This window comes from Styela clava, chromosome 7 (genome assembly GCF_964204865.1).
Source record: "Styela clava chromosome 7, kaStyClav1.hap1.2, whole genome shotgun sequence".
NCBI classification, from domain to species: Eukaryota; Metazoa; Chordata; class Ascidiacea; order Stolidobranchia; family Styelidae; genus Styela; species Styela clava.
Genome location: NC_135256.1, coordinates 21,787,825 through 21,813,444, shown reverse-complemented (window position 1 = coordinate 21,813,444; position 25,620 = coordinate 21,787,825). Strand labels below are relative to the sequence as shown.

At 35.9% G+C, this 25,620-nt stretch overlaps 1 protein-coding gene across 1 annotated transcript; it reads left to right on the top strand.

The window, feature by feature from the left end:
- Positions 1–11,998: 11,998 nt before the first annotated feature.
- Positions 11,999–19,450, top strand: LOC120328701 (large ribosomal subunit protein uL2-like). Its single transcript, XM_039395234.2, has 5 exons — positions 11,999–12,150; positions 15,709–15,850; positions 16,430–16,648; positions 18,724–18,839; positions 19,245–19,450. Exons 1-5 carry the CDS (start codon positions 12,013–12,015, stop codon positions 19,398–19,400), a joined length of 771 nt encoding a protein of 256 aa, XP_039251168.2. The 5' UTR covers positions 11,999–12,012; the 3' UTR covers positions 19,401–19,450.
- Positions 19,451–25,620: the final 6,170 nt, after the last annotated feature.

The following is a 25,620-nucleotide window of genomic DNA, read 5'->3' as shown; positions in this document are numbered from 1 at the left end:
AGTAAAAACACAATTCCAAAACAAATGAGACACAAATTCAGAATCTTGTTTACATACCGTAACACACAAATATCATCCCCAGAAATATGTTTTATTCTTGGCTTAACTTTGATTGATAAAATGTCCCACATTAATTTATAATTGAAAGTCCTTACATTATTGGCCAAAATTTTAGAATGTATATTTGAACAAGCCCCTATTAAATTACCATCTCTCAAAAAAACAATTCTATCTCCACCGTTCGAATTATTTACAATTTTATTATATAAATGTCTATGCTTTCCTTGAATTAAATTATACTTATTATAATGTGACCTACCTATGTCTATGCTTTCCTTGAATTAAATTATACCGGTACTTATTATAATGTGACCTCGTCAACGATCGATCGCTCAACTCCGCTAATGCTGAAGGCCCACTAGGCAAAATAGCAATGCGGCCGATATCGTGAATGCGAACCGCGTTAAAAATTTCCCGCCAATGCTTGCACGCAAGACGGTGATTCCCCAGACTGGCGCCAAAAGTAATCACATGTGTAAACAGAGCACGGGCATTTAATAATTCATGATCTAGTGAATTTGTAAGCGTCGATGAACTGAAAAAAATAATGGGTCTCGGTGATCGTATAAAACAGGGGTGTTAAGCTCGTGGATTTTCGAGGGCCGCATTGCATTTTGGAAATTGTGCAAAGGACCGCAAAAAGTTTTTGATAATGTATACTTTAAGCATAATTTTAGATGGGTGTAGTTTGTGACACATATTGTGAATTTGTGATGCAATTGAACTACCGAATGAAGTTTTGTCATTTGCTTAAATTCACATATTAATTTCTTCATTTCACTATTATTGCAATTTACTGTATTTAATGCCAAAATTCCTAAATTTTTATGTACAACTATCCAAAACATTTTTAAACAAAGTTTTCATAAGGGAAGAATAATACATACACTAAAAAAGACTTAATCTAAATATATAGGCTAGACTTGAAATTTACAAAAATACTACAGAATAAATTCAATGTTTTTTCCTTACATATGTCCTGAATTTTGGCATCTTTTTTGTGCGTCCAAGTTACTAATATCAGGCTGAAATGATTTTACAGTAACAACTCTAATTAACGAAGTCGCATGATCATCGGATATTCTGGATCGTTGAGAATGTTCGATTAATTTCAGTGATGCAAAAATATCACGTTTATCATTTCATTTATTGATCAGTAAACAAAAAAATGACTGTCGTTTCATTTCCTACCCTTAGCCTACGTGGCATAGGACCGCTTGAGTTATGATTGATATTGATTTTGGTAAATATGTAGTTGTATAAATATAATAATAATATAAACACATAAAAAATTTCTGTTCGAAGTTGATCTTTGAATTTGTCATATTGACTGCTGAGCTAATTTTAATAACGTATACTTATATCAGACATGGCCAAATCTGGCCCGTCGGGTAGTTCAATCTGGCCCGCCATGCTGCCACAACCAAACTAAAACCAAATTTTAATATAAACCTATAAAATAGCGGAAGGAAGTTGTTGAGAATGCGATTAAATTTAGTTTTGTCGCGAGGCTTATTGTTTTTCACTTAGGCTTCTGTAACACTGTAAATATTTTTCAAAAAATGTAAGTTTCACATCACACTTACATGAATCGCAAGTCTTGGTTGGAAATTTTTGGCACCTGCTCCAAAAACCGTGCCCACCCATGACTTATATTATATTCTTTCATTGTCCTGATGGAAATGTGACGAATTAAGAATATGCTTTTGAATTTTGAGAAATGCAGAAATATTGCAACTCCCATTTTTCTTCAAAAATGCCACCTTCTTCACGTAGGCCTACTTTGCGTTTCGTTTAATCCTTGAATTTTTTTTTCAAGTCTTCTTTGTCTAGGTTGAAGTGTATCCATAATTGAGTCAAACTGAAAACAAAACAAATTTTGATTTTCCAAAACTATTGTCAGTAAATTGTCGTTTTCTGTGTAAATAATCAATTACACTCTGAAAGGTTCGAAAAATGCATTACATTTAGATAAAAAATTATTACAATTATTGTTAAGCGTTCGAGGGCTACATTGGAAGTTCTCTGGGGCCGCATGCGGGCCGCGAGTTTGACACCCCTGGTATAAAAGCATTTAGGCCGCGAGACGAGGCCGTTTATCTTTCAATTTCGTAGCGCACATATAGCAACTACCGAAAATGGCAGATATGGGGGGGAAAGAAATCGAAAATATGCAGAAGAGGGATGTTATCACAACCCCTATAAACCGGTTGATAAAGATGGAAACAAAGCTATAAACAAATAATCGAAATAACAGAAAACTTCCATAAAGATGTGTGGCAATCGAAATATACTAGGAATCTCCACTACCAGCAGAAATTTTTGGATAATACCGTGTTTCCCCGAAAATAAGATCTAGCCTTAATTTTAAAAATGATTTTAATATAAGCCCTCGCGTTAAAATAAGACTTAGTTAATAACGCAAATTTTTATTTATTTTTTGACATAAATCTCTTCTACACGGTTTAAATCATTGGTTCCCAACCGCCGGTCCGCGGACTGGTGCCGGTCCGCGAAGCTTTTTTGCCGTTCCGCGAGAAAATTTCGGTGTTTTGTTGTTTTTATGCCGTCTAAATCGCTTTACCGAGGACGAGGTTGCTTGGTTTATTACGCAATTTCTCTTCCGCCGTCATATTGCGACATCTTGGCGCCGAGTAATCATACTTTTTGCTTTTTCGGCTCCGATTCATCTCGAATGCGCTCCCATCTCTTTACCGAAGACGAGGTTGATTTATTACGCAATTTCTCTTCCGCCGTCATATTGTGACGTCTTTCGCGACATATTCACGCCCAGGAATCACACTTTTTGCTTTTTCGGCAACGATTCATCGTGAATGCGCTCCATCATAATCTCGCAATATTCAGAAACCTAAAAAATGGCACGCGTGCTTTTTCTGTACTGCATGCTTTTCCTGATTAATATGACCCTCCAAATAAAACGCTATCCATATTTCTTTGTTCAGACGAAAAAACAGTCAAAAAGAGTATAATACTCAAGTAAAATATGGCAGGTGGTCACGAGGAGCGCAAAAAAGTATGGGCCGCTGAGATCTTTTCCAGTATCTTGAGCAGACAAAGTTGGATTTTGAGCCTGTAGCCAAATTACCTAGAGTTTGTCTTTGTAATGCAAATTCATCCTGTTTGAAGCATGTATCAACTGCAGAGGGATTAATATGATAAACCCAACGAAAAAGCTTGATTCAAATTGTGATTCTACTTTACAGTCCAGATTTAAAAAAGAATCACTGTCACAATTTTGGATATCTCTTGATAACGAATACTCATCGCTAAGTAATCGAGATATCAAACTGTTGTCCGTATTTTTAGCGAGTTACTTATATTTTTATTACCTAAATATAAAAATATTTTCATCACTAGCTTTAATTAAAGCTAAGCAAGAAAATTGGCTGCACGCCGCTGCAGGGCTACGTGTTGCAGAAACTTCCTTGAGGCATCGTTTGCAATTTGATATTGGAAACTAAACAGCAGCAAAATTTTCACTAGAGTTAATTGCGTTTGTACATGATTTGGCATGTACATGTTTTTTATGTGAGATGTTTTATGTGTGCCTTTCTTACGCATAATGAGTACCCAGCACTGCATTTCATTACGCAACTATTTTTGGTCGGCACATTATTTGATAGTTTTTCTTCGTGTCAGCTGTTGTTTAATTTTCCTTTTTTTGTCTAGGTGCATATTGAGTGCCCGACATTGCATTGTATTACGCAAATATATGGTATTCTTTTATGTTCCGGTCATTTCAATTTTTTGCCGGTCGGCGAGTACATTTAATTTTATTTTACCGGTCCGCCAGGGTAGAAAGGTTGGGAACCACTGGTTTAAATGATTGATAATCTATGTTTTGCATTTATTTTGAATAAAAAGTGTTATTTATAAGTAAATGGGTATCGATTTTCATATTTTTTATATTTTAAAATCTCGTGATTCTTTACTTTATAATTTTGTTTTTGATAAATGAAAATATAAGACACCGCCCGAAAATAAGCCCTAGTGGTATTTTTTGGAAGGAAATTCAAATAATACTCAGTCTTATTCACGGGGAAACACGGTATGTCGACAACTAAATTAACCAAAGATCAAAATGAAGATCTTAAATCCTTGATTACCGAACACGAAATTTGGAATATCATTAGATCGATGGAAAATAATAAGTCCCTCGGGATCGATGGTCTGCCCAACGAATCTTTTCAAAGTTTCTGGTCCCTTTTCAAAAATGAAATGGCACAGCTAGTAAAAAATATTTTTTTTCTGAAAATTTCTTTTGCGTTGAGTTGATTAGTCTTTCCATCGTCTTTTTCAGTTAATATAAGTTAAGTTATTCTAAGAAGGTGTTAAAGAGTATAAGTAAGCTATTAAACACTTGTATATTCTCACCATGGATAGCAATTTTAGTTGAGCACTATCGCATAAAACCATAGTTAACTTAATATAGTTCGCTCACGCCTTTTTCGTTTATCTATATTACCCAGTTCTTTCGTTATGCTTGAGGAGTGCGTCATGGTATTCTTTCAACGCGATATTATGGCTCGAATAGTCCTCAGCTATCTGGCTGTAGTCGATGTCTAAACAGGATGTAGTTTATCAGACTGATATGATATCGTAATATATTGTTTGGATGTCTTGTGCCTTTTACAGAAAACGATTGCTTCTGTGAGCAAAACTCATAAAAAAAACATCTTGAGACAAATTCATATCTGTTGCCAAATTTTAATTTCCAGTTATCATCGCAACTTTTTAAATTTATCGTCGACTAAAATACCACCCGTCACTCGACCAGGCGTTTGTCGCGCTTGGGCGATAGGAACGGATTCATCAGCGACTCGAAATCCAAGATATATGTATTTTATTGGGAGCGCAAAATAAATGTGACAAAGCGCAATGTTTTGCGCTATACCTTCGTATTTTCGGAAGCTGGGCGTCGTGAAAAGTAAAATTTGATCTAAATTAATCGCAAATAATGTTTTATCATCTAACGTCGGGTACTCATCATTTTCCGGGAGAACTCAAAAAGTTATTTAGTATAAAACAAAGAATGTTTCACCATTCCAAAAAATTAAGATTGTTTCAATCGAAAAATCGCTTGTAAGATGACGGGCGGCACCAATGATAATAAATAAAATGGTGCAATACCGCCGTCCTCGCGTTTTGAATATTCAAGCTGGGATTACGGTGTTTGATATCTGACGCAAACGCGTTTGCGGGCTCTTTGCGAGAAAACACAAGTATAATCGCACGAGACAAATTTCGTCGCACGGCGACGAAGATGCGGAAACTGAGTCCTAAGGATTCAAATCTTCCGGATTCGGTATTTTATATTGCCCATTCCTACTTTTGAGTATCTGAATTCTTACTTTTGATTCTTGACCATTCAGCAGACTTATACTACTATATAGGCTAGTACAGCATATTTGATTCAGAAAACAATGACCGTTTGTTTGTGCAATGCACGTTTGTGCGAAAGAGGAGAAAGTAACCAATTTTACTCATATCAGTTGGTGTAAATTCATAGAGTCGACAAGAACCTGGGCTCCAATGATAAGTTATGCAGGAGTTGAATGAAATGAAGCGATTGAGAGGTGAGAAATCATGTATCAAGTTATAGGCTAAAAGTTGATGTTTCAAAAAATTAGGGCAATTCAGATTGTGTGATTTGTCGAGATTCAGTGTAGATATAGTCTAGTATGCAAACACTGCAGGACTGTAGTACATTAGATAAAATGCATTATGTATGGGAAGTATTAGTTAGTATTTAGTGGTCTTTATATTTGTTGAAAAACACTCATGCTGTTCTAAATATGATTTTCTTGGTCTTACTACTTACTTGAATAGAGCGCAGAAGAACACGAAACAGCGCAGAAGAGCACGAAACAGCGCAAAATATATGGGAACATTTTTCTTTCATTATTTATTAGCGTCCGTGAAATTTTTAACAATTGATGGAAAATAGTATACAATAGTAGGGAATGCTCACGAGTCTGGAGCTCCAAAATTTCTTTGATTTTGCTCTTTGGTGTGCTCATATTGCGTCATGTTAGGTTATTTAAAGATGTTGAAGTTTACTGATATAAACTCGTAATCACTCCCTACCACTGTATACTGTTTCCCATCAAATTGTTTAAAATTTCACGGACGCTAATAAATAATGAAAAAAAAATGTTCCCTTTCCTCTGCGCTGTTTCCCTCTTTTCCACGCTGCTTCGCGCACTTCGCGCTCTATTCAGTAAGTAGTAAGACCGTGATTTTCTTTCTCATTTTAAATACTGTACTACAACAACAACAAAAACGAAAATGTTCCATCAATTCAATCTAACACAGGCTATCATAGCTGCTGATATATATTAGCGCTATACCTGTAAGAATAAAATGAAGAAGAAGAAATCAAAGAGGAAGAAAATCGTCAAGGTACATGAGAATCATAACAGTTGCAAACAGTTTAGATGGGCTATTTATATTGTAATACATTGGCATTTATCAGCCCTTGAAACTGTCCATCAAACTGATGTTGGAGGAATCGAAATTCATTGAGTTTCTTTCTCAACTATGAAGATCTTTTGATGTTAACGAGGCAGTAATAAGTAAAGCTGAGGAATTTGTTTGTTCACTGTATGGAGAGAATATGAAGAATGTAAATTCGGCTATACCAGGGCACGTCTTTTCAAAACTGGCAAAAATATGGATTATACTCTTCCATCCAACAATGATTCACTAAAGAAGCATGTTATGAGGGCAAATTACCAAATAGCAATTCATCACTGTTGCCTAGAACCAAAGTCGATTATTACCCCACTTATTGGCCATGCATGGGTTTTTGATGATGGTGTTCTATGGGTTAAATTGATGGTTCTACTTCTAACCCCCAAATCAGTTCATGAGTTGACAAAGTGTAAGAAAAATGGGTGTTCATTGTCAAAATAATCTATGCACGTGTGCCAAAAACAACCTAAATTGCACAGAATTTTGTATCAACTGCAAAAACCACAGTACGCTTGCAGAGAAAAAGTTGATTTTCGAGAATGAGGATTTTGGAAGCAGTTCAGAGGAGAGTGAATTAGATATTGAAGTTAATTTAATAGATATCATTTATCAGTTTTTTCTCAGACATCTGTTAGTATCGAAAGTCTTGTTTCTATGAATAATATTGCCTTTGTTTCAAATACACAGCCCTGAAAAATGATTAATTGTGATATTTCTTTTCACTATGTTATGCACATACTGTATTCATTAAATTTTCTTGACTTTTCCGTGTAAATTTCTCAGTGAGAAATATAGCTGATTTATTTGTGTTTTTTGCTCACAATGTTAATTTGTGACTTCATTGCATAAAAAGATATGGGTTTGATAGCTTCTATAAAATAAATGCAACTGCTTATGCCGCCGTTTTTTGTTGTAAACTGCTTTACTGAGGAAGTCTGATTTTGGACGAAACGTTTCAGAAAAACATTTGTGTTAGTGCGCAGCAGAACTCTTGAATTGCATAGTTCTTATGCTGTGTTGTTGTAAACCTATGGATATTGATTTTCTGAAAAGTCCCTTCTATAAAATGAATGCAACTTTTCATGCTGTGGGGTTGTAAACCTATGGTTATTGATATTCGGGGAATCCCCTTAAACAAAATTTTTGCATTTTGAAGCACGTCTTAAAGAACATGTGCAACTTTCGTTAGTGGGAATAGGCTGTAATGTGTTCAGTGTGTTCATTTTCACTCAAGAATTAATTTAGTTTTTAGATGTGCTCTACGAAACTCCCTTTCTAGGCATTTTTCAGGGCTCGTCTCACGGTCTATAACAAAAAAATGGAAAATACTAACAAGATCAACATAATAACAAAACGATCCATATGTTTTCCAGTTCGAACTGCTATCAACAACACAGTCCAGCTGTCACAAACCGGTAGACTTTGAACGGATCATTTGTTGAATGATGTTGGAGTATGCATAATTTTCCCAGTCCAATCCAGTATTTTTTCCAGGATAAGCGAAACGTTTGGGTTCATCCATAGTCGTGGATGCGCATACAGAGTGAAATACTTGGAATGACAAAACTGCCCTTTAAAGATCAATGCAATATTCATATCACGGGGCATCAATTGATGAAGATTTGTGTGGAAACATTCATTGACATGAATTAATTACATATGATGAAAACTTGTAATCGTAACTTGGTGAATTGTCACAGACCAGAAAATAGTTATATAAACAAGAGAGCAAAGCGCAAATATGTGGACACGGAGGACAAAATTTTATCATCAGTTCCCCAAAAATCGTATGCAGTAACTTACCATTAGCCGTATCGGGGGGTGGACAACTCGACTACAGGGACAGTCATAGCTTTTCTAGGTCCTGTGACGATGATCCATTTTTCATCATTCAGTTTCAACGTAAATTGAAATACCAACTGTTCCGACTCACTTTTGTATTACCAGATACGGCAGTCTACAATTACCCATGAAAACTTCTCCCTTTAGCTAAGCACGAGATGCGCTGACATTCGCTGGGCACGACATCCGTCGACATTCGCCGGGCACGACATCCGTTGATATGTCTCCGCGGAACCGCGGAATCAAGGTGCACACCCCAACACAGGTGTTTTGAAGACGTCATAGCGCTTAAAAAAAAATTTTTTTTATAAAGATCACAGAAATATTCAAAATGGATAATATTCTTCTAGCAAAAAATACAATCTTCAACCACTGAAAATTTCAAAGCAATTGGTTCAGTAATAAAAGAGAAAAGCGATTTTTCCATAACGACAGAAAGAAAAATACCAACAATAACAACAACATATTAACAACCAAACGATCAATAGGTCCACCCCGTATCCAATGAAACTGGTTTTGATAAATTGCATCAGGTGTTGTCAGTGGCGTAGCCAGCCCAAAATTTTGGGGGGGGGCCAAATTTGAAAATTTTAGAAATTATATTGGGTTTAAAACACCGTTCTTCAAGCGCAAAACAACAACAGTTGGTCACCAAGCAAACTGATTCAATTACTCAGCTGGATTTTTGTGAATACAAAATCCATTAATAAACAATTTTTTTATTTGAAACAACAAATATTAACAACGCAATTTGAATAAGTAAAATACATCGCCCCAATTAAAAGTCCATCCTTCGCTTCCCGCCAACTATGCTCGACACAACTCGATTAATTTTCTCCTCGATGACCATTTCACGGTGACAGTGAAGCACACACAAATCAGAAAGGCGATTGGACGTCATTGATGAGCGCAGCCATGTCTTTACCCGTTTCATGCATGAGAAAGACCGCTCAGCCTCAACGGTGGTTGCTAGTAGCGTCATAACGATCTGTATTGCGGTGTACACGCTTGACGAGACAAGATGCCACAAAACTGGTGGATTAGGAATGGAATTCTTGAAAATTTTGGGGGGGGGGGGGGGCATGGCCCCTCTGGCCCCCCCCCCCTCCCCCCTGGCTACGCCTATGGGTGTTGTTGTTTTTAGACTGTTGAAAAGAGGTTTGCATGGACTTCATAATAATTTTCAGGCTCTAACGTTCGCTCCAAATTAGAGGTCTTCTTTTAGTGCCATGGGTACATTAGATCGGGTTAGAGGCAGGGATTTGCATGGACTTCGGCATTATTTTCAGGCTGAAACAGTCACTTCAAATTAGAGGTTTCCATGGGGACATCAGCAAGCTTAGCTGAGCAAATTTGATTCATAGTTTTCTTCTTGTTTCTTATTTAGTGATGGCCGAACCATCACTCTGAATTCTGCAGTAACCACCAACTACACCTCAGCTACTCAAAAAATTATCACAGCAGATTTGAATATAGTATATACTATAGATTTACCGACAATAGAACAAAAGGACTAGGTATAGAATCAGAAAAGCACACAAATCCACGTAAGGTCTAAAATGTAGTTGATTGGAGACAAAAAATAGTATGCGCTAGTATAAGTCATTAGCGGACCCTACTAATTCTCGAGCTGGGTTACCTTTTTAAAGATCGTGTCTCGCGAACAAAGTTCACTTTATGTATAGGCGGTGAACAATAAAACTCTTAAAAATAGTATAGAATCAAATACACCACAAAAATGTACCCGTGATAACCAACCTCTAAGGCAGGAATGGCGAACCACTGACCCGCAGGTCACAAAGTGACCCACTGCGTTTTATTCGTGACCCACCAAGGCACGAATAAAATAATAATAAAAATGCTAACATATCAATGATAAAAATTGATAAAACCGGCCTTAAATTAATTTAACAATACCTAAACTATTATAATCTACCGTCAGTTGGGCAGTCAGGGCCGCGAGAGCTCATATTCAAATTGTTAATTTCGAGCCGGTATGGTAATTTTCAAAACCCCTAATCTTGGACGCATGTCTGACTTAAAATAAAAGCCTAGATATCTGAAATAACAATGAGGCAGTGTAAAAGTGCCTTAATGAGGTTTAAAGTTGATCGAAAAATAGAACACTGTCAGGGTGGGATTCTCTCTAAACTCTTTGAAACCGTAAAATAATTTACCGCATCATCCTAAACGTTTTTGATAATTCATATGCGTGTTTTTGTACTCTAATTTCATAAAATCGAGAGCCATAAAAAGTCCCTGATAGAAGTGATGCATAAGTAAAGCCTTAAACTACACCAACAGAAGCCTAAAAGATTTGTTTCAGTAATTCTGATAGATACAAACATTGATCATATATCTGTGACCCACTCTCTTCTGTTCCGCGATAAAAATATAATTTTTGACCCATTCATTGAAAAAGGTTCGCCATCCCTGCTCTAAGGTATATTCTATATGAAAAACACTAACGAAAAGTTATAGATATCACAGTGAAGACCGCAATACTTGAGAAAATTACAAGTAACAAAGTTTATTACTCCAGATATATAATATCAAATACACAAATAACTGGTAGGTAGGGCTGGGCATTTTCGAATACCTTGTGATTTCAGAATCGAATCGAATTTTATGAGATCAGCGAACTGGTTAGCATTACTGGTTACTGTCAATGTTCTGTTTGTAACAGAACCGGCTGAAATATATGACTTTCGTGAAAGAACCGGATGACAAAAAGTTTGAATCCCGCCACTGGTTGGAAGCCATCATTTTTATCAAAATTATTCAACCATGTACCGCTTAAAGGTATTAATAGATAATTTTTGCCTAGTATATGTCAACGTTTGCGAGACTAATTTTTGATTATTGCAACTAATCTGATAAAATAGATTTGACCGCGATACTGTGACGCTGACGATAAAATAGCGTTATTTTTTACTTCATCAGTAAACATCATGACAATTAACTAATTTAATTTACGGCTATTTTTTGAAAACACAACGGAAAACTGACATATAATACTCGAAACCACAATAACGAGGCAATGTTTACAACCATGCTTGAATATTTGTCGGAGCAACAGAAGTGTCCAAGCGGCCTCATAACTTACAATTGGCATGTCATTGTTTACTCATTGCTGATTGGGTATGGTGGCAAAATAAACAAGGAAGTAGATGTTTTCTGAAGAAAACGGGTAGTGTCAAAGGCCGAGATAAAAATTATATGATTTTCATAATATACGTGTTTTGAACTACGAATAAGTTTTTTGTACTTTTATATGTCTTTTTATTATATTTTATTTTTGTTTTTCATTTTGTATTGAGCTCATTGTGCGATGTGAATACTGTAAACTTATACCGATATTCCACAAATTCATTCATGCGTATCCAAGGCGCTCTCAGCTCATCAATACGTTCGATCGGTCTTTTTCTTCGCTGATTTGAGGTTGGTTGTTCGGATTTTGCGCTACTATTTTATCTTGTGAAATCGGCCTTTTAGTTGATATTTAGTATTTAAAATAGCGGTACAAAAGTTTGATCAACTATAATTACATGTTATTTAAGCAATCTGATTTGTCAATTGATCGTTTGTTCTATTGTTTCAGGCTTGACTCCGAATATGGGACGGGTCATCAGGTGTCAGCGAAAAGGACCTGGCGGCATCTTTAAAGCTCACACGAAACATAGGAAAGGGGCAGCGAAATTACGAGCTGTGGACTACGCAGAACGTCATGGTTATCTAAAAGGAATTATTAAGGTAGCTTAACTTTCTGTACTTGATAACAGCAGGTGTATGTTAAGTACCTAATTTCTGAACTCGCAAGTGCTAAAGTGATGTGATTACTGTTTAGTTTTCAACAGTAAACTTAATTTTAGTAACATTACGCTATTTTTGGCAACCATGAGATTGTCTTGATTGGGATTGCTGGATTGTCTTAATCTTGATTTCCCTGAAAATGTTAACATTAAAGTTAACTTATCAAAATTATTGAATAAGCATATGCCAGACCTGATTCCATGGCAGATGCACGCCCGAGGGCGCTCGCGCTCCACAAAAATGCATGCAAGCGAATTCAATTTTGCACGCCGAAAATTTGCGATTGCTCACCAATGTAAATCGGTTTAAATAGTTTTTAAATTAATAATCTAGTAATATAAAGATGCCAAAAAATTATAACTTCACAATTGTCGACTAATACTAGCTTGCAAGATTTGGCCTGATCGAAAAATGCGAAGCAAAAAACACCATATCGTGTTGAATGATAGGAATCTTGTGAGAAAGATCGCCTCCTCACCGACACTGGCCAGTTATGGCTCTGATTCAGCGTATTTTTCATACAGTTATTTTACACGGATGTACTGAACAGTACCAGTATTTAAAGTCGCACAAACACTCTCAAAATTAGTGACAAAATATAGAAATAGTGTTTGGGGTCAAAGGTCAAACGTCCATTTTTGCTCTGATTTGACGAATTTTTCATCCACTAATTCCACGTAAAAACACTTACAAATTAATGACGAATTATGTCCATTTTGCTCTGATTTAACATATTTTTCATCCAATAATTTTACGCGAATGTACTGAGCAGTACCGGTAACCAAAGTCGCACAAACTGTAGAAATAATGTTTGGGGGTCAAAGGTCAAACGTCCATTTTTGCTATGATTTAACATAATTTTTATCCTATACCGGTAATTTTACGCAGATGTATTGAGAGGTATCTTAGGTCGAAGTCAGTTTCACGCGGGCGGAGTTGTTTTGCACGCCGTGAGCTATAATTGCACGCCAGAAATTCTTATTTGAACGCGGGAATTTCTGATTGCATGCCCGATTTCTCGTTCAAAAAGGCCATGAAATCCAGACTGGTGCATATGATCTACATACCTAATCACGTGGTTAAACTGTCAGGTATTACTCAAAGCAGCGAAACTATACAAAATCAAAACAGCATGACATACTGTTTTCTTCTACGATATATATTTTTTCGGAAAACATTTCTGCACAATGCTGTTCTTGCTAAATCATGAATGGACTTGTATTGTATGACTTAGCATTTCAACAACTATGAGAAACCTCAATCACTGATTAGTTGTCTAATATATGTAATTATTTAATTTGCTATGTGCACCTTTCTCCGTTTTCCTATTTGGAGAATACCTATGTCAGTATGTGATGAACCAATTCCGTAAGAGTGTGATACTAAGACTGTAAAACATGAATATCATCTAATCTGGTCTGCAAGTGGTGGCATCATATTATTGCTCTTGTGTGTGGGGAATATCTTTCATAAGTGCATGTATGGTGCTACTGTTTGTGTGACAACTTTCCCTTTTTATGTTATGAAGCTAAAATGAAACTTCCTAATATCAAATGTAAGAACAGTTTTGACTTCCTGGAACATGTTGATGAAATTGTCTCAGAATATAACTCTGAAATTTGTATACACTGAATAATGAATTAATAACTGGACTATTCGATTATGGCTTGATTTTTAATTGGCTCAAAAATATCTTAGAGCTCAAAAATATCTTAGATTTTAGCAACTGTTATCTGAATATATTCTATGGACATAGTTGGATATTGCAGATCTGCTTTGCAATCAATTTAGAATATTTTAAGGTATAATTCTTATAAATGCCAAATATAACTCCGTTTACACAATTTCCCGACAAATTTTACAGAAAAGGTTAGATTAGAATTTCTCAATTCTTAGCATCACTTAGTCTTAGAACAACATCAAGATTCTTGAGACCCAGATGGGTTGAAACTCAAATATCAAACATGTTTCCTGTGAAGACTTGTGAAAATGAGCATTACTGTACACAGGCGCGCAGCCAGGATTTTCAAAAGGGGGGGGGGTTTCATAATCATAAATTCCCATGATGATGATTTTTCTGTTGTGCAAAGTAATCAATTCAGGACCGATAAGGGCATATTTAAAATGTCTTGCTTTATTAATTTAATTGTCTTCAATTTGACCAGCGTTTGCGTCGACAAAACAAAACAATTTTTTACAATTCACAATTTCAAAATACCTCGGCCATTCGCCGACATAAAAATAAAAATTTGTGGTAACTGCCCGTCGCCTATCATATATTGTTTTGATCCGTATTTTTTCTATTTTGCAAATTCGACAAATTTGAAATGTGCTTGTAACATTGACTCCGTTCAATCGCAATGCTGACACTCCGATTATTTTTAAAGATAAAACCTCCTGAAAAATCCCTAAATCTGCTGTAAATTCTCATGGAGTAAAATTTATTTCGGTACAATAAAAATTGATGGATATACTTCGGATTAATTATCTTATATATCATCACAAACCGGGGAAAAATCGTGTTTTCAACCTTGTTTAATGATAACACGAAAATTTTCTACGACAATTTTAAAGTAATGGATAAAAGGCAAATCCCACCCACAATTAACCGTGTTTCGATTTTGTGACGGTATGTTCCTAAACGGCGACCAAACATAATGTGCGCCGTAGGCACACGAAATTTTGCGACTAGAAAAGCGTTTTTAGACTGTCGCGGGACTCAACAAAACTTATATTGTTTACGGTTTTATTTTCAGTATTTTATAATGCCGCTTTTCAATCAAATTTAGATCGCAGTTTTACTCCTTTTGTCTTTAGAACCTCGCCACTGATGAACGTATAATAACTCACGAATTCACAATTCCGTGCAAAGTACAAAAATAAAATAATTATCATGTTTATTGTGGCACAAATTTATGATTTAGAAAGAATAAAAACCGACATAACGGCATTTACGGCCTAAATAACACGCTGATGAAAACATGGCGATTTCAGCAGAAGGCAATTGCACGCTTTTTCAGTTTTCACATTTCCGTGCGGGTACAAAAATAAAATAATTATCATTGTTCCCGCGGCACAAATTTGTGATTTAAAGAGAATAAACACCAATGTAAAGGGCGTTCACGGCATAAATAAAATGCCACGTTGATAAAAAACGAATGGCGATTTTAGCAGAAGGCAATTACATGTTATCGGCAACTTTTTCACTTTTCAGAAAATTCAAAAGGGGGGGTTTCGACCCCGAAACCCCCCCCCCTGGCTGCGCCACTGACTGTACATATGAAATTGTAGAAAAGAAACCATTCCTTTGCATTGTTTTCTGACATGTGATGGTGGTGTTTTTTGCCCATATTTAGCACCAGAAGTACAACTTTCAAATTGAAACGATTGTTACAGCAATTTCCCTCCCCTGATGGAACCTAACACTGAAACACCTTCAACGTGTATTTGATTGGTCCATTGGCACATCGTTTATGTTTATATTCTGTCTTGTTTTAGGATATTGTCCATGATCCAGGCAGGGGAGCACCTTTGGTGAAGGTTCAATTTCAAGATCCGTACAAGTACAAAAGACGATTGGAAACCTTCGTTGCAGTGGAAGGAAATTATACCGGCCAAGCTATTTATTGTGGCAAAAAGGGTAGGTGAAGTAAGTTTATTTGTTAAATGTGTAGTACTACCTAGAATTATTTTGTGTTTCGTTGGCTTTTGGAGCTTGGCGGAGAATTTTCAGATAACAGTCTTGATTTGTCTGATAGTTATTTTCAGCATTATTGCAGCCATTATATTGTGTGTGAAAATTAAAACTAACATAATGAAAAATACCGGTAGGTTGGTCACAAATCTTGTAATCACCTATTTTTTTTAACTTATGCTTGATTCAGCCTATCGTTTCAATTGCGGCAACACAATCTGATCTTTTCAATCGTTTCCTCAGACTTTATAAAAAATGGTGGAATTATTTTTGACTTATCTATTGTAAATAAACTAACATACCATGTGTTCTTCAGGCAACAATGCACAATAATAAGTGTGTGTCATTGTGTTCGACCCATGGTAGATTGAATTCCGAATTCTACGACCGACTCATCTTATTTTGGTTTTGAGTCGGAAACCAATATTCAGATACATCAGATCCAATGGATTAAAATAACTCAATGCAGGAGAAGTATAGTGTCGTGACGGCTCTTGTCTTTAATGTGCATTAATTTTTTGACAGCCCAGCTTCAAATCGGAAATGTCCTACCAGTCGGCTCAATGCCTGAAGGTACAGTTGTCTGCTGTCTTGAAGAAAAAATGGGGGATCGCGGCAAAGTTGCGAAAACATCTGGAAATTATGCAACAATCATTGCTCATAACCCGGATACCAAACGCACAAGAGTAAAATTGCCATCCGGTTCGAAAAAACTCATTCCATCTGCCAACCGTGCTCTCGTAGGTATGGATAATGTCAGTTTATAAGTTATGTGTAACGCAGGGGATTACTATTGGAGATACTATTTTTGTTGAATATTTGAATCAGGGTTGTCCAAAACGAATCAAATATTCGATGGATTCGAATATCAAAGTAATCGAATACTTTTTCGGCTGATTTTCGAATAATTCCGAATAGTAGCCATTTTTCGCCGTAAACGTGGCGTTTCGTTTTACATATCTTAAAACGACTTTTTACGCTGTCTCACGTATTGTAATGACGATGAAATAGAATCGGCACTTCGATTGTTTATATTCTGTGCGACCCTATGTCGCATAGTGTTGCGACACATTTGCACGTTTGCGTGGGTGGACATTGCCGACATTCGTCTACGAGGCTTCTAATTTATAAATTCACGAAAAATTGACAATTACCCTATTTCCAAGCTAATAAGTCGCTTTTCTAGGCCACCGAGATAAAGCGATTTGTGACCCTTTCGTTTTGCCGATTCAGCAGAACACGACAGGAAAACACAGCTGTGAAATAACCCGTGGACCTACAGTGTATTACTTATCACATTCAAAAATTATTTCAACATTCGGGTTAATAGGTTGTCCAAAATGATTGTCGCTTTACAACTTAAATTTACCGCTCAGTTGTTAAAAATAGTTAATTCTGTGAGTATGATTCTACCAAACTAACATGATCTGGTTCTAAACATTTAAATTATTAGCGCACATCAGCATAACTGAACAACAGGGACACAAATTTTCTACCCGTCTTATTGGAGGCCTATATGGAAAAACCCCTTTTTGGAGTGCTAATATAGACATCGTCCTATTTGCCATGTGGACTTATTAGCCGGGAAATACGGTATTTATAACAGTCATTGTTACGATATCCAATAAATTGTCACAAGTTGAAAAAACAAGTCGATTTATTAGAAAATAATTTCTGGCAAATAATTCTGATAACGATAGTTAAAAGTATCGATCCTTTACCAGGATGATTTTTTGTTGTGCAAAATAATCCGATCCATGACTGGTACCAGCATTTAAAATGTCATGCCGTATTAATTTAATTCTGTTCAACGTAACTCATGGTTGTATCGGCAATCTGTGGACATAAAATTTGTGGTAAACTTACCGATTTTATTAAATATTGATTCCTATTTTATATTGATAAAATAATGAAAGTATTAATACCAAATACCACGGGTATTTGTGGACATAAAATACGCGGTAAACTGCCCAATTATAATTTCGGATTAGTATTTACAAAATAATTAAACTATTATAATTCTAACGATCTGTGACCTTAAAATGTGTGGTAAACTGCCCGATTTACCAACATTTGAGTTATGATAATAGAATTTAATTAACATATATTTTATATACCATGAGTCATGTTAACAGAATTAAATTAATACGGCAATAGTGGTATCGATGATGGATTGGAAATTTGCGCAACACAAAATCATCCTAGTAAAATGCCCATACTTTTAAATACCAACCATTATCCAAATTATTTATAAAGTTCCCGAATATAATTAATTTTTGATTCGTATTTTTGTACTCACGAAAAAATTGTCACAAGTCGGAAAAATAACTCATACTTTATCCCGCTTTTTGGCAAATAACTTGGATAATGGTTGGTATTTAAAAGTAATGGCATTTTACTAGGATGATTTTGTGTTTCGCAAATATTCAAATCCATCATCGATACCACTATTGCCGTATTAATTTAATTCTGTTAACATGACTCATGGTATATAAAATATATACTGCAATAATCTGCAAATATGAAATGCCTGGTAATATAGCTAGGTCGTAACTTGTAGATAGCAGTTATTCCATTGCTTATTGTATGGAAATTCCTACATACACTTAGATAAGCTTCAATTAATGGATTTTATTTTCGAAGTATTCGAAATTTCATATTCGAAAAAATAATTTTGAATGTATTCGAAATAATGAACTATTCGGTTTTGGCCATCCCTGATTTGAATCAAATCTCGTATGTTAAAAAATAATAGTGATATCAAAAGCAAATAACTCTTGTCGATATAATATTGCAACAGAATCCATTTAATTTTGCAGGCGTCGTCGCAGGTGGTGGCCGTATCGACAAACCAATGTTGAAGGCAGGAACAGCTTATCACAAATACAAGGCTAAGCGTAACTGCTGGCCCAAAGTTCGTGGTGTTGCTATGAATGTATGTTATTTTTACTCCCGTTTTCTTTTGATACTTTATTCATTAGCAGGGTGTGACAGACTGCAGGATTTGTTTTGGCTTGAAATTTAATATGTCCACATTTTTTTGTTCAGAATAGTTTTTAAAACTGATATTTTATGAAAGGTGATGTTTAAGAAAAATAATCGGCAATCTGCCATACATTTTTATATGAATAGTTTGCTTATAATGATCATAAAAAATCTGCATTTTTGTGCTCTAAATAACTTCCCAGGCATCCTCGTCCATGAAAAGGATTATTTCTATCAACTTAATCATTTTGACGATTTAAGAGGCTGTTTATGATTCATGGATGAGAACAAGTTTCATCACTAGAGTCCAAATTAGTTAAAACATTTTATTAACTGCTACTTAATCTACTTACAGCCTGTTGAGCATCCTCACGGTGGTGGTAACCATCAACATATTGGTTCCCCATCAACTGTGCGTCGTGATGCTTCACCTGGTGCGAAGGTTGGTCTTATTGCTGCCAGACGTACTGGTAGAGTCAGAGGAACAAGGACGGTCATTGATAAAGAGTGAATTTATTGAATTTGAAATCTACCCAAATACATCGAAATTGAAGGGAAAAACGTGAACTTTTTAATACTGGGCTGGGGTTTTAATGGTTTGGCAGGTGTGCTCATAATTATGATCCTGGCAAGCAACATCGGGGTACTAACCACGTACATGTTTTCAAATGCCAGCAGTGAGGAAAATGCTATACGTAACTACGATTGTTAGTGTATTCCTCTGACCCTGAGAACGTTATCCTCCGGCCTTTTACAGAGTTTAATCCGCGGTGTTTGTTGTGATTATGACATGATACAATTGACTGTCTTCGTTTGGTGCGCATGAAATTGCGTGTAGATTTAAACAAATTAACATACCGAACCATGTGTTCTTCAGGCAACAATGCACAATATCAAGTGTGTGTCATTGTGTTCGATCCATGGTAGATTGAATTCTAGACAGACTCATTTTGGTTTTGAGTCGGAAACCAATATTCAGATACATCGAATCCAATTAATTGAAATTACTCATAGCGGCAGAATGCGATGACGGCGCTGTCTACATAAGCTCAGTCTTCTATGGACATTTTGATAGCCCAGATTCGAGAAAACTCATTCCATCTGACGACCATGTTCTCGTAAGTATGGATACATCATACATTCTTATGTGAATTGTTTGCTAATGATGATCATAAAAAAATCTGCATTTTTGTGCTCTAAATAACTTTTCAGGCGCCCTTCTTATCCATGAAAAGGATTATTTCTATCAACTTAATCATTTTGACGATTTAAGAGGCTGTTTATGATTCATGGATGAGAACAAGTTTCGTCACTGAGTCCAAATTAGTTAAAACATTTTATTAACTGCTACTTAATCTACTTACAGCCTGTTGAGCATCCTCACGGTGGTGGTAACCATCAACATATTGGTTCCCCATCAATTGTGCGTCGTGATGCTTCACCTGGTGCGAAGGTTGGTCTTATTGCTGTCAGACGTACTGGTAGAGTCAGAGGAACAAGGATGGTCATTGATAAAGAGTGAATTTATTGAATTTGAAAACTACCCAAATACGTTGAAATCGAAGGGAAAAAGAATTTGTGAACTTTTAAAACTGGGCAGGGGTTTGGCATGTGCGCTCAAAATTATGATCCTGGCAAGTAACATGGTGTACTAAACGTGTGCATGTTTTCAAATGCCAGCAGTAAAGAAAATGCTATATGTAACTACGATTGTGTATTCCTCGGACCCTGAGAACGTTATCCTCCGGCCCTTTACAAGAGTTATACTTTGCATAGTGATCCGCGGTGGTTGGTATGATTACGAGTACGACATGATACAATTGGCTGTCTTCGTTGGGTGCACGTGAATTTGCTTGTAGATTTCAACAAACTAACATACCGTACCATGTGTTCTTCAGGCAACAATGCACAATATTAAGTGTGTGTCATTGTGTTCGATCCATGGTAGATTGAATTCCGAGTTCTACGACCGACTCATCTTATTTTGGTTTTGAGTCGGAAACCAATATTCAGATACACCAGATCCAATTACTCATAGCGGCATAATGCAGTGACGGCACTGTCTACATTTATAAGCTCAGTCTTCTACGGACATTTCGATAGCCCAGATTCGAGAAAACTGAGCGTTATTCGCCGTTAACATTATTTCAGATTTAGCACCAAGATGGCTCACAACCTGAACATAGTATGTGTGTACCGGTTAGGATTCAGGTTGTGCGCATACTTCTGGAGCACCTGAATTGATTCAGATGCGTTGTGCAACGACCAGGGTTTTCCTTACATCGACCCCCACCCGCTCTAATTTTCAGGTGTCATGTATGTTTGTTCATTCATACCATCTTTTAATTCTTGACGTAAATGTGTTTGAATATCCAGGGAACTGGCTAATATGCGGGTGAAGATGATCGGTCAAATACATACCACATTTTTATAATTTGCAGATAGTTTTATCACTAATAAAAAAATATCTGCCATCCCCTAAATTTGAAAACTCCCCTCTATAACCTACACATTGAAAAATCTGCTAATAATCGATTGATATATTTCTTCGTAATAACCATATAAGATAAAAATGGCAATATAATAATTGATTTGAAAGCGAAAATAGCCAAATTATTTGAGCTAGTTTGGCTGATAAATGGCTAAAACAGATTAGAATCCTACTCCAGTGTCAACGAGACCAATACCGCTAACACGATCCCTCCAAACAAAATATAAGTTCAATCTCCATATTCTAAATTATTTTTTAAAAAATTCCGTGTCAGATTAAAAAGCTAAACATATCGGTCTACATTTAGCCATTTTCTCGATATCGACTAAAATATATCGATATCATCGGCCCTTGGATCTCATACAGAATTGTTTGAGTGTAAGTTAGTATACCAATATTTGCACCTGAAATTGTCGAGTATGGGTATGCAATTTTCGGTTCGCTTGCCAAAATCGGTTAAATTCAATGACAAAATTTTTCCACGTGTGAAAAGAAATTTGTTAGAACAAAATACTGATATTTTAGGTATATGTGGAAAGCTTTACGAAGAGATAATGAAAATTCTTCCAAACAGTGAAAAAACAATAAACCAAATTGGAATTTATTTACCATGAAACAATGATTTGCTACTTTCAAAACATAGGCTACACATATATCAACAAGGTCTGGTGTTGCATTATCGCTGACAAAGGATATTACGTCTGATTTATTTTTTGTAACCTTCAGAACCACACTAACTACTGGTTCCATCAGTAGACGCAACTAGAATAGGATTTATATATTTATCCCCCAAAAAAAGAGAAAAGACTACTTAATCGTATGACAAACCCCGGGCGCCCGTCTGGTTACCAGTTCATGTCTGGTATGGTATTGGTTAGTCAGTTACGTGCTCCATCTCACGGCGGGGTGCGAACCCCAGCACGTAAAGGTAGGCAGAGGTGCGGTGGCGAGCATATTCCTAACGTTTAGCACGATGCTCACACCCGGCACCGAGGGATGAATCCTTATTCGCTGTTAAATAAGTTTTGCAGTATATAGTAGTTTTTCCATAGTAGCCAAACCAACGGAGAGCACCATCTCCGACTTGACAGCACAGTTTTGAAAACTCCTAAGAGTCGAAATAATAATCGAGCTCTTGATATCTCCTCAACTATTCCTACCAGCATTGGCATCTATAAATAATTATCATCTGTGGACGAATCATTGAAGGAAGTAAAAACTCAATTATCTTCAATCGGTGTGATCAAAAATGAAGCAGGAGAGATTAAAAAAGCTAAGATTTTATTTCGAAAAAAAATTGACGAACTGGATGCCAATTACAAAGAACTAAACAAAATTACTGCTAATAGCAACAAAAAAGTTCGGGAACTTGAACAGATAGTCAATGAGTTAAAAGAAGAATTGGATATTTTTACAGAACGACTACAAGATCAAGAACGTAGATCTAAGCTTGATAACTTGGAATTTTATAACATCCCGTACTCACCAGGCGAACACTGTGAAAATATTATAACAGAGGTAGCATCAATGATCAACGTACCGTTTCAATCATATGACGTCTCTAAATGCCACTGTATGTCAAAGAACAACAAGTTAAAACCTTCACCAATTGTAGTAAAATTCACCAACAGATCAACCAGATTCCAAATATTAAAAAATCGTCGTAAACTCAGATCGGCCAACCTGCCTGAACTTTCCTCGTTATCTCGTTATCCTGCATCAAAAAAAAATTGTGTGGTTGAAAACCTGCTAAATAGTCTACCAACAAGGATCTATTTTTTAAAGCTAAACCTTAAGAACAATTGTGGTTACAAATATTTGTGGACTCACAATGGAAAAGTACTAATGAAAAAGTACGCCATGACAAGTACCATTCCTATTATAACTGAAGATGACCTTCCACTATTCAAGTAGGTCACTCAATTGTACACTTCATTTTTCTACACTGTAAGGTAGGGCTGGGCATTTTCGAATACCTTGTGATTTCAGAATCGAATAATTTTTTTCGAATCGAATACTTGAAAATATATAATTGTAAGCGACTTTATTTTAGTAATTGGTCCTCTCAAAAATATGAATTACTGAAGACATAGAATAAATTACCCAGATAGATTACTGAGCGTTCACACACAATAAGAAACACGTTTTTTTCAATAACTCACTACAGAAAATAGTCATATGTTAGAATTTCGTTGAAAAAAATATGACTCCAATGAAAAAAAAAATTGGGGAATTCACCTCGACCATTAGCGGAAAGATAAAAACAAGATGGCGGCGATTCGAAATTTAGCTCTGAACCGATTCGAATAATTTACTATTCGATTCAATTCGAAATGCCCAGCCCTACTGTAAGATCTTACTAATAATATGTATTGTTCTAATCTGTATTCGTATATTTATAGGTTATATAACCGCATATTTCGTGCATACCCTCTTGCTAATATTTTTCAATTTCAACCATAACCAAGGGTAGTGATCATAAAATAGTAACTTCCACTGACACTGCTGCGTGCATTAATATAGAAGTTCCAGATTTGAATTCATATCTGATTTATTCATTTTTCACCCAAATATGCGTTCCGCTTAAAAAAAATTGTTCATTTGACAACACTTTTATCTAGTTTTACATCCTTCCTAATATAATTGCAATAACCGAAACAAAGTAATCTCATCATAATTATGTTTCTAATATTGCAATTGATGGATATAGTTTTTTATTCATATGCCAGCTCTCACTAAAGAAGGTGGTGTTGGTTTCTTTATTGAACACGTCAGTGGACATATCGATCGTTTCAATATTAGACCTATTGTGTTGTTTTTCTTCCTCGTCATGATAAAATCGCTTTTCTCTTCGAATACTGGACCAATTGCTTTGAAATTTTCAGTGGTGAAAGAATGATTTTTTTTTCCAAAAGGCTATTACTTTTATTTTTTATTATTGAACACGGAGTGGACCTATGGATCGTTTTACTTTTTTTGGACGCCTGGTGGAAAACCTAAAAAGTCGCATTTATGCTGACACTCTTTTTCTTGTTCTTTTGATCGCGTGCTCATCGAACGTCGGTGTTGGGTAACGAAATTCTTGTTTTCCTAACGGGGAATGGCGAACAGCGCGGTAGGTACCGGTAGCGTCAAATGTAAGAACTGCTTCTCTCTGATTAACGTGTCCATATATTTGGGCATTGCTCTCTAGTTAGGAATGGCCTCGCTTTCACTAAAATCGAATTATAATTATCCTAATTGTGAAAATATATGGTTGGGGATCAGTTTGGCCCACACTGTCAGAAGATTAGTCATCGGCATTACCTGTAAACACCCCCGTAATGATATCCCATACTTTACTGACATATCTAAATCTTCTTTGGCTATATTGGCAAATAAACAATTTTTGTCATCAGGAATATCAATTTACTTTTAACATCAATTAATATCCAGATTGAAAATTATGTCTATACACAAACATGGCAAATTCACAAATCAATTCTTATGTTATACTGTCAGATATATTTGACCACTTCCCAATCATGTGCTGTGTTAGTGGCATAAAACCAACTTGCTCAAATGACTGCATAATGTTAAGGGATATGTCATCTTTATCGATTGACTCATTTCGTGTTGATGCATAGTGCACTATTAAAACCAGTTTGCCAGATTGTAACTGAATGCCCAAAATTTTGATGTTTTTTCTGATGAATTCGTACAGTCACTCGTTTGCTTTATCGACCGTCACGCCCAGTGTAATAGATAAATCTCAATTCGGTTTTCAGAACATCATTCCACATCGCATGCCATTCATTTGGGATACAATATCATATGTTTACAATAAAGTAAAAAGAAAAGCGTTCGATGGTGCAACTTTCTGGATCTAAAAAGACCTTCGGCACCGTAAATCGAGTCATCCCAGTTTGCAAGTTGAGGCATTACGGTATTAGGGGTATAGCATATAATCTCATCTCTAGTTATTTGAGCGGTAGATCACAGTATGTTCAAGTGGGAACATATTCTTCACTTCCTTTAGCTGTGACACATGGAGTTCCGATTACACTAATCCAATTGACAGTAGCACATTGAATGAGAGCCAACAATAAACATTCATAAATCAAAAACAATGCTATTATCTCCAAATGGAAGCAACTCTCAAAATGATCTTTCAATCATGATTGATGGTACGATACTTGAAAATGTCAACTCCTATAAATATCTTGGTATTTATATAGATAACAAAATGAAGTGGGATATT

What these genes read in the sequence shown, in the direction of transcription:
- LOC120328701 (XM_039395234.2), top strand. Translation starts at nt 12,013, where the DNA reads ATGGGACGGGTCATCAGGTGTCAGCGAAAAGGACCTGGCGGCATCTTT. An exon ending in TGCCAACCGTGCTCTCGTAG is followed by an intron (nt 16,649 to 18,723) that starts GTATGGATAATG and finishes TTAATTTTGCAG; the next exon opens with GCGTCGTCGCAGGTGGTGGC. An exon ending in TTCGTGGTGTTGCTATGAAT is followed by an intron (nt 18,840 to 19,244) that starts GTATGTTATTTT and finishes ATCTACTTACAG; the next exon opens with CCTGTTGAGCATCCTCACGG.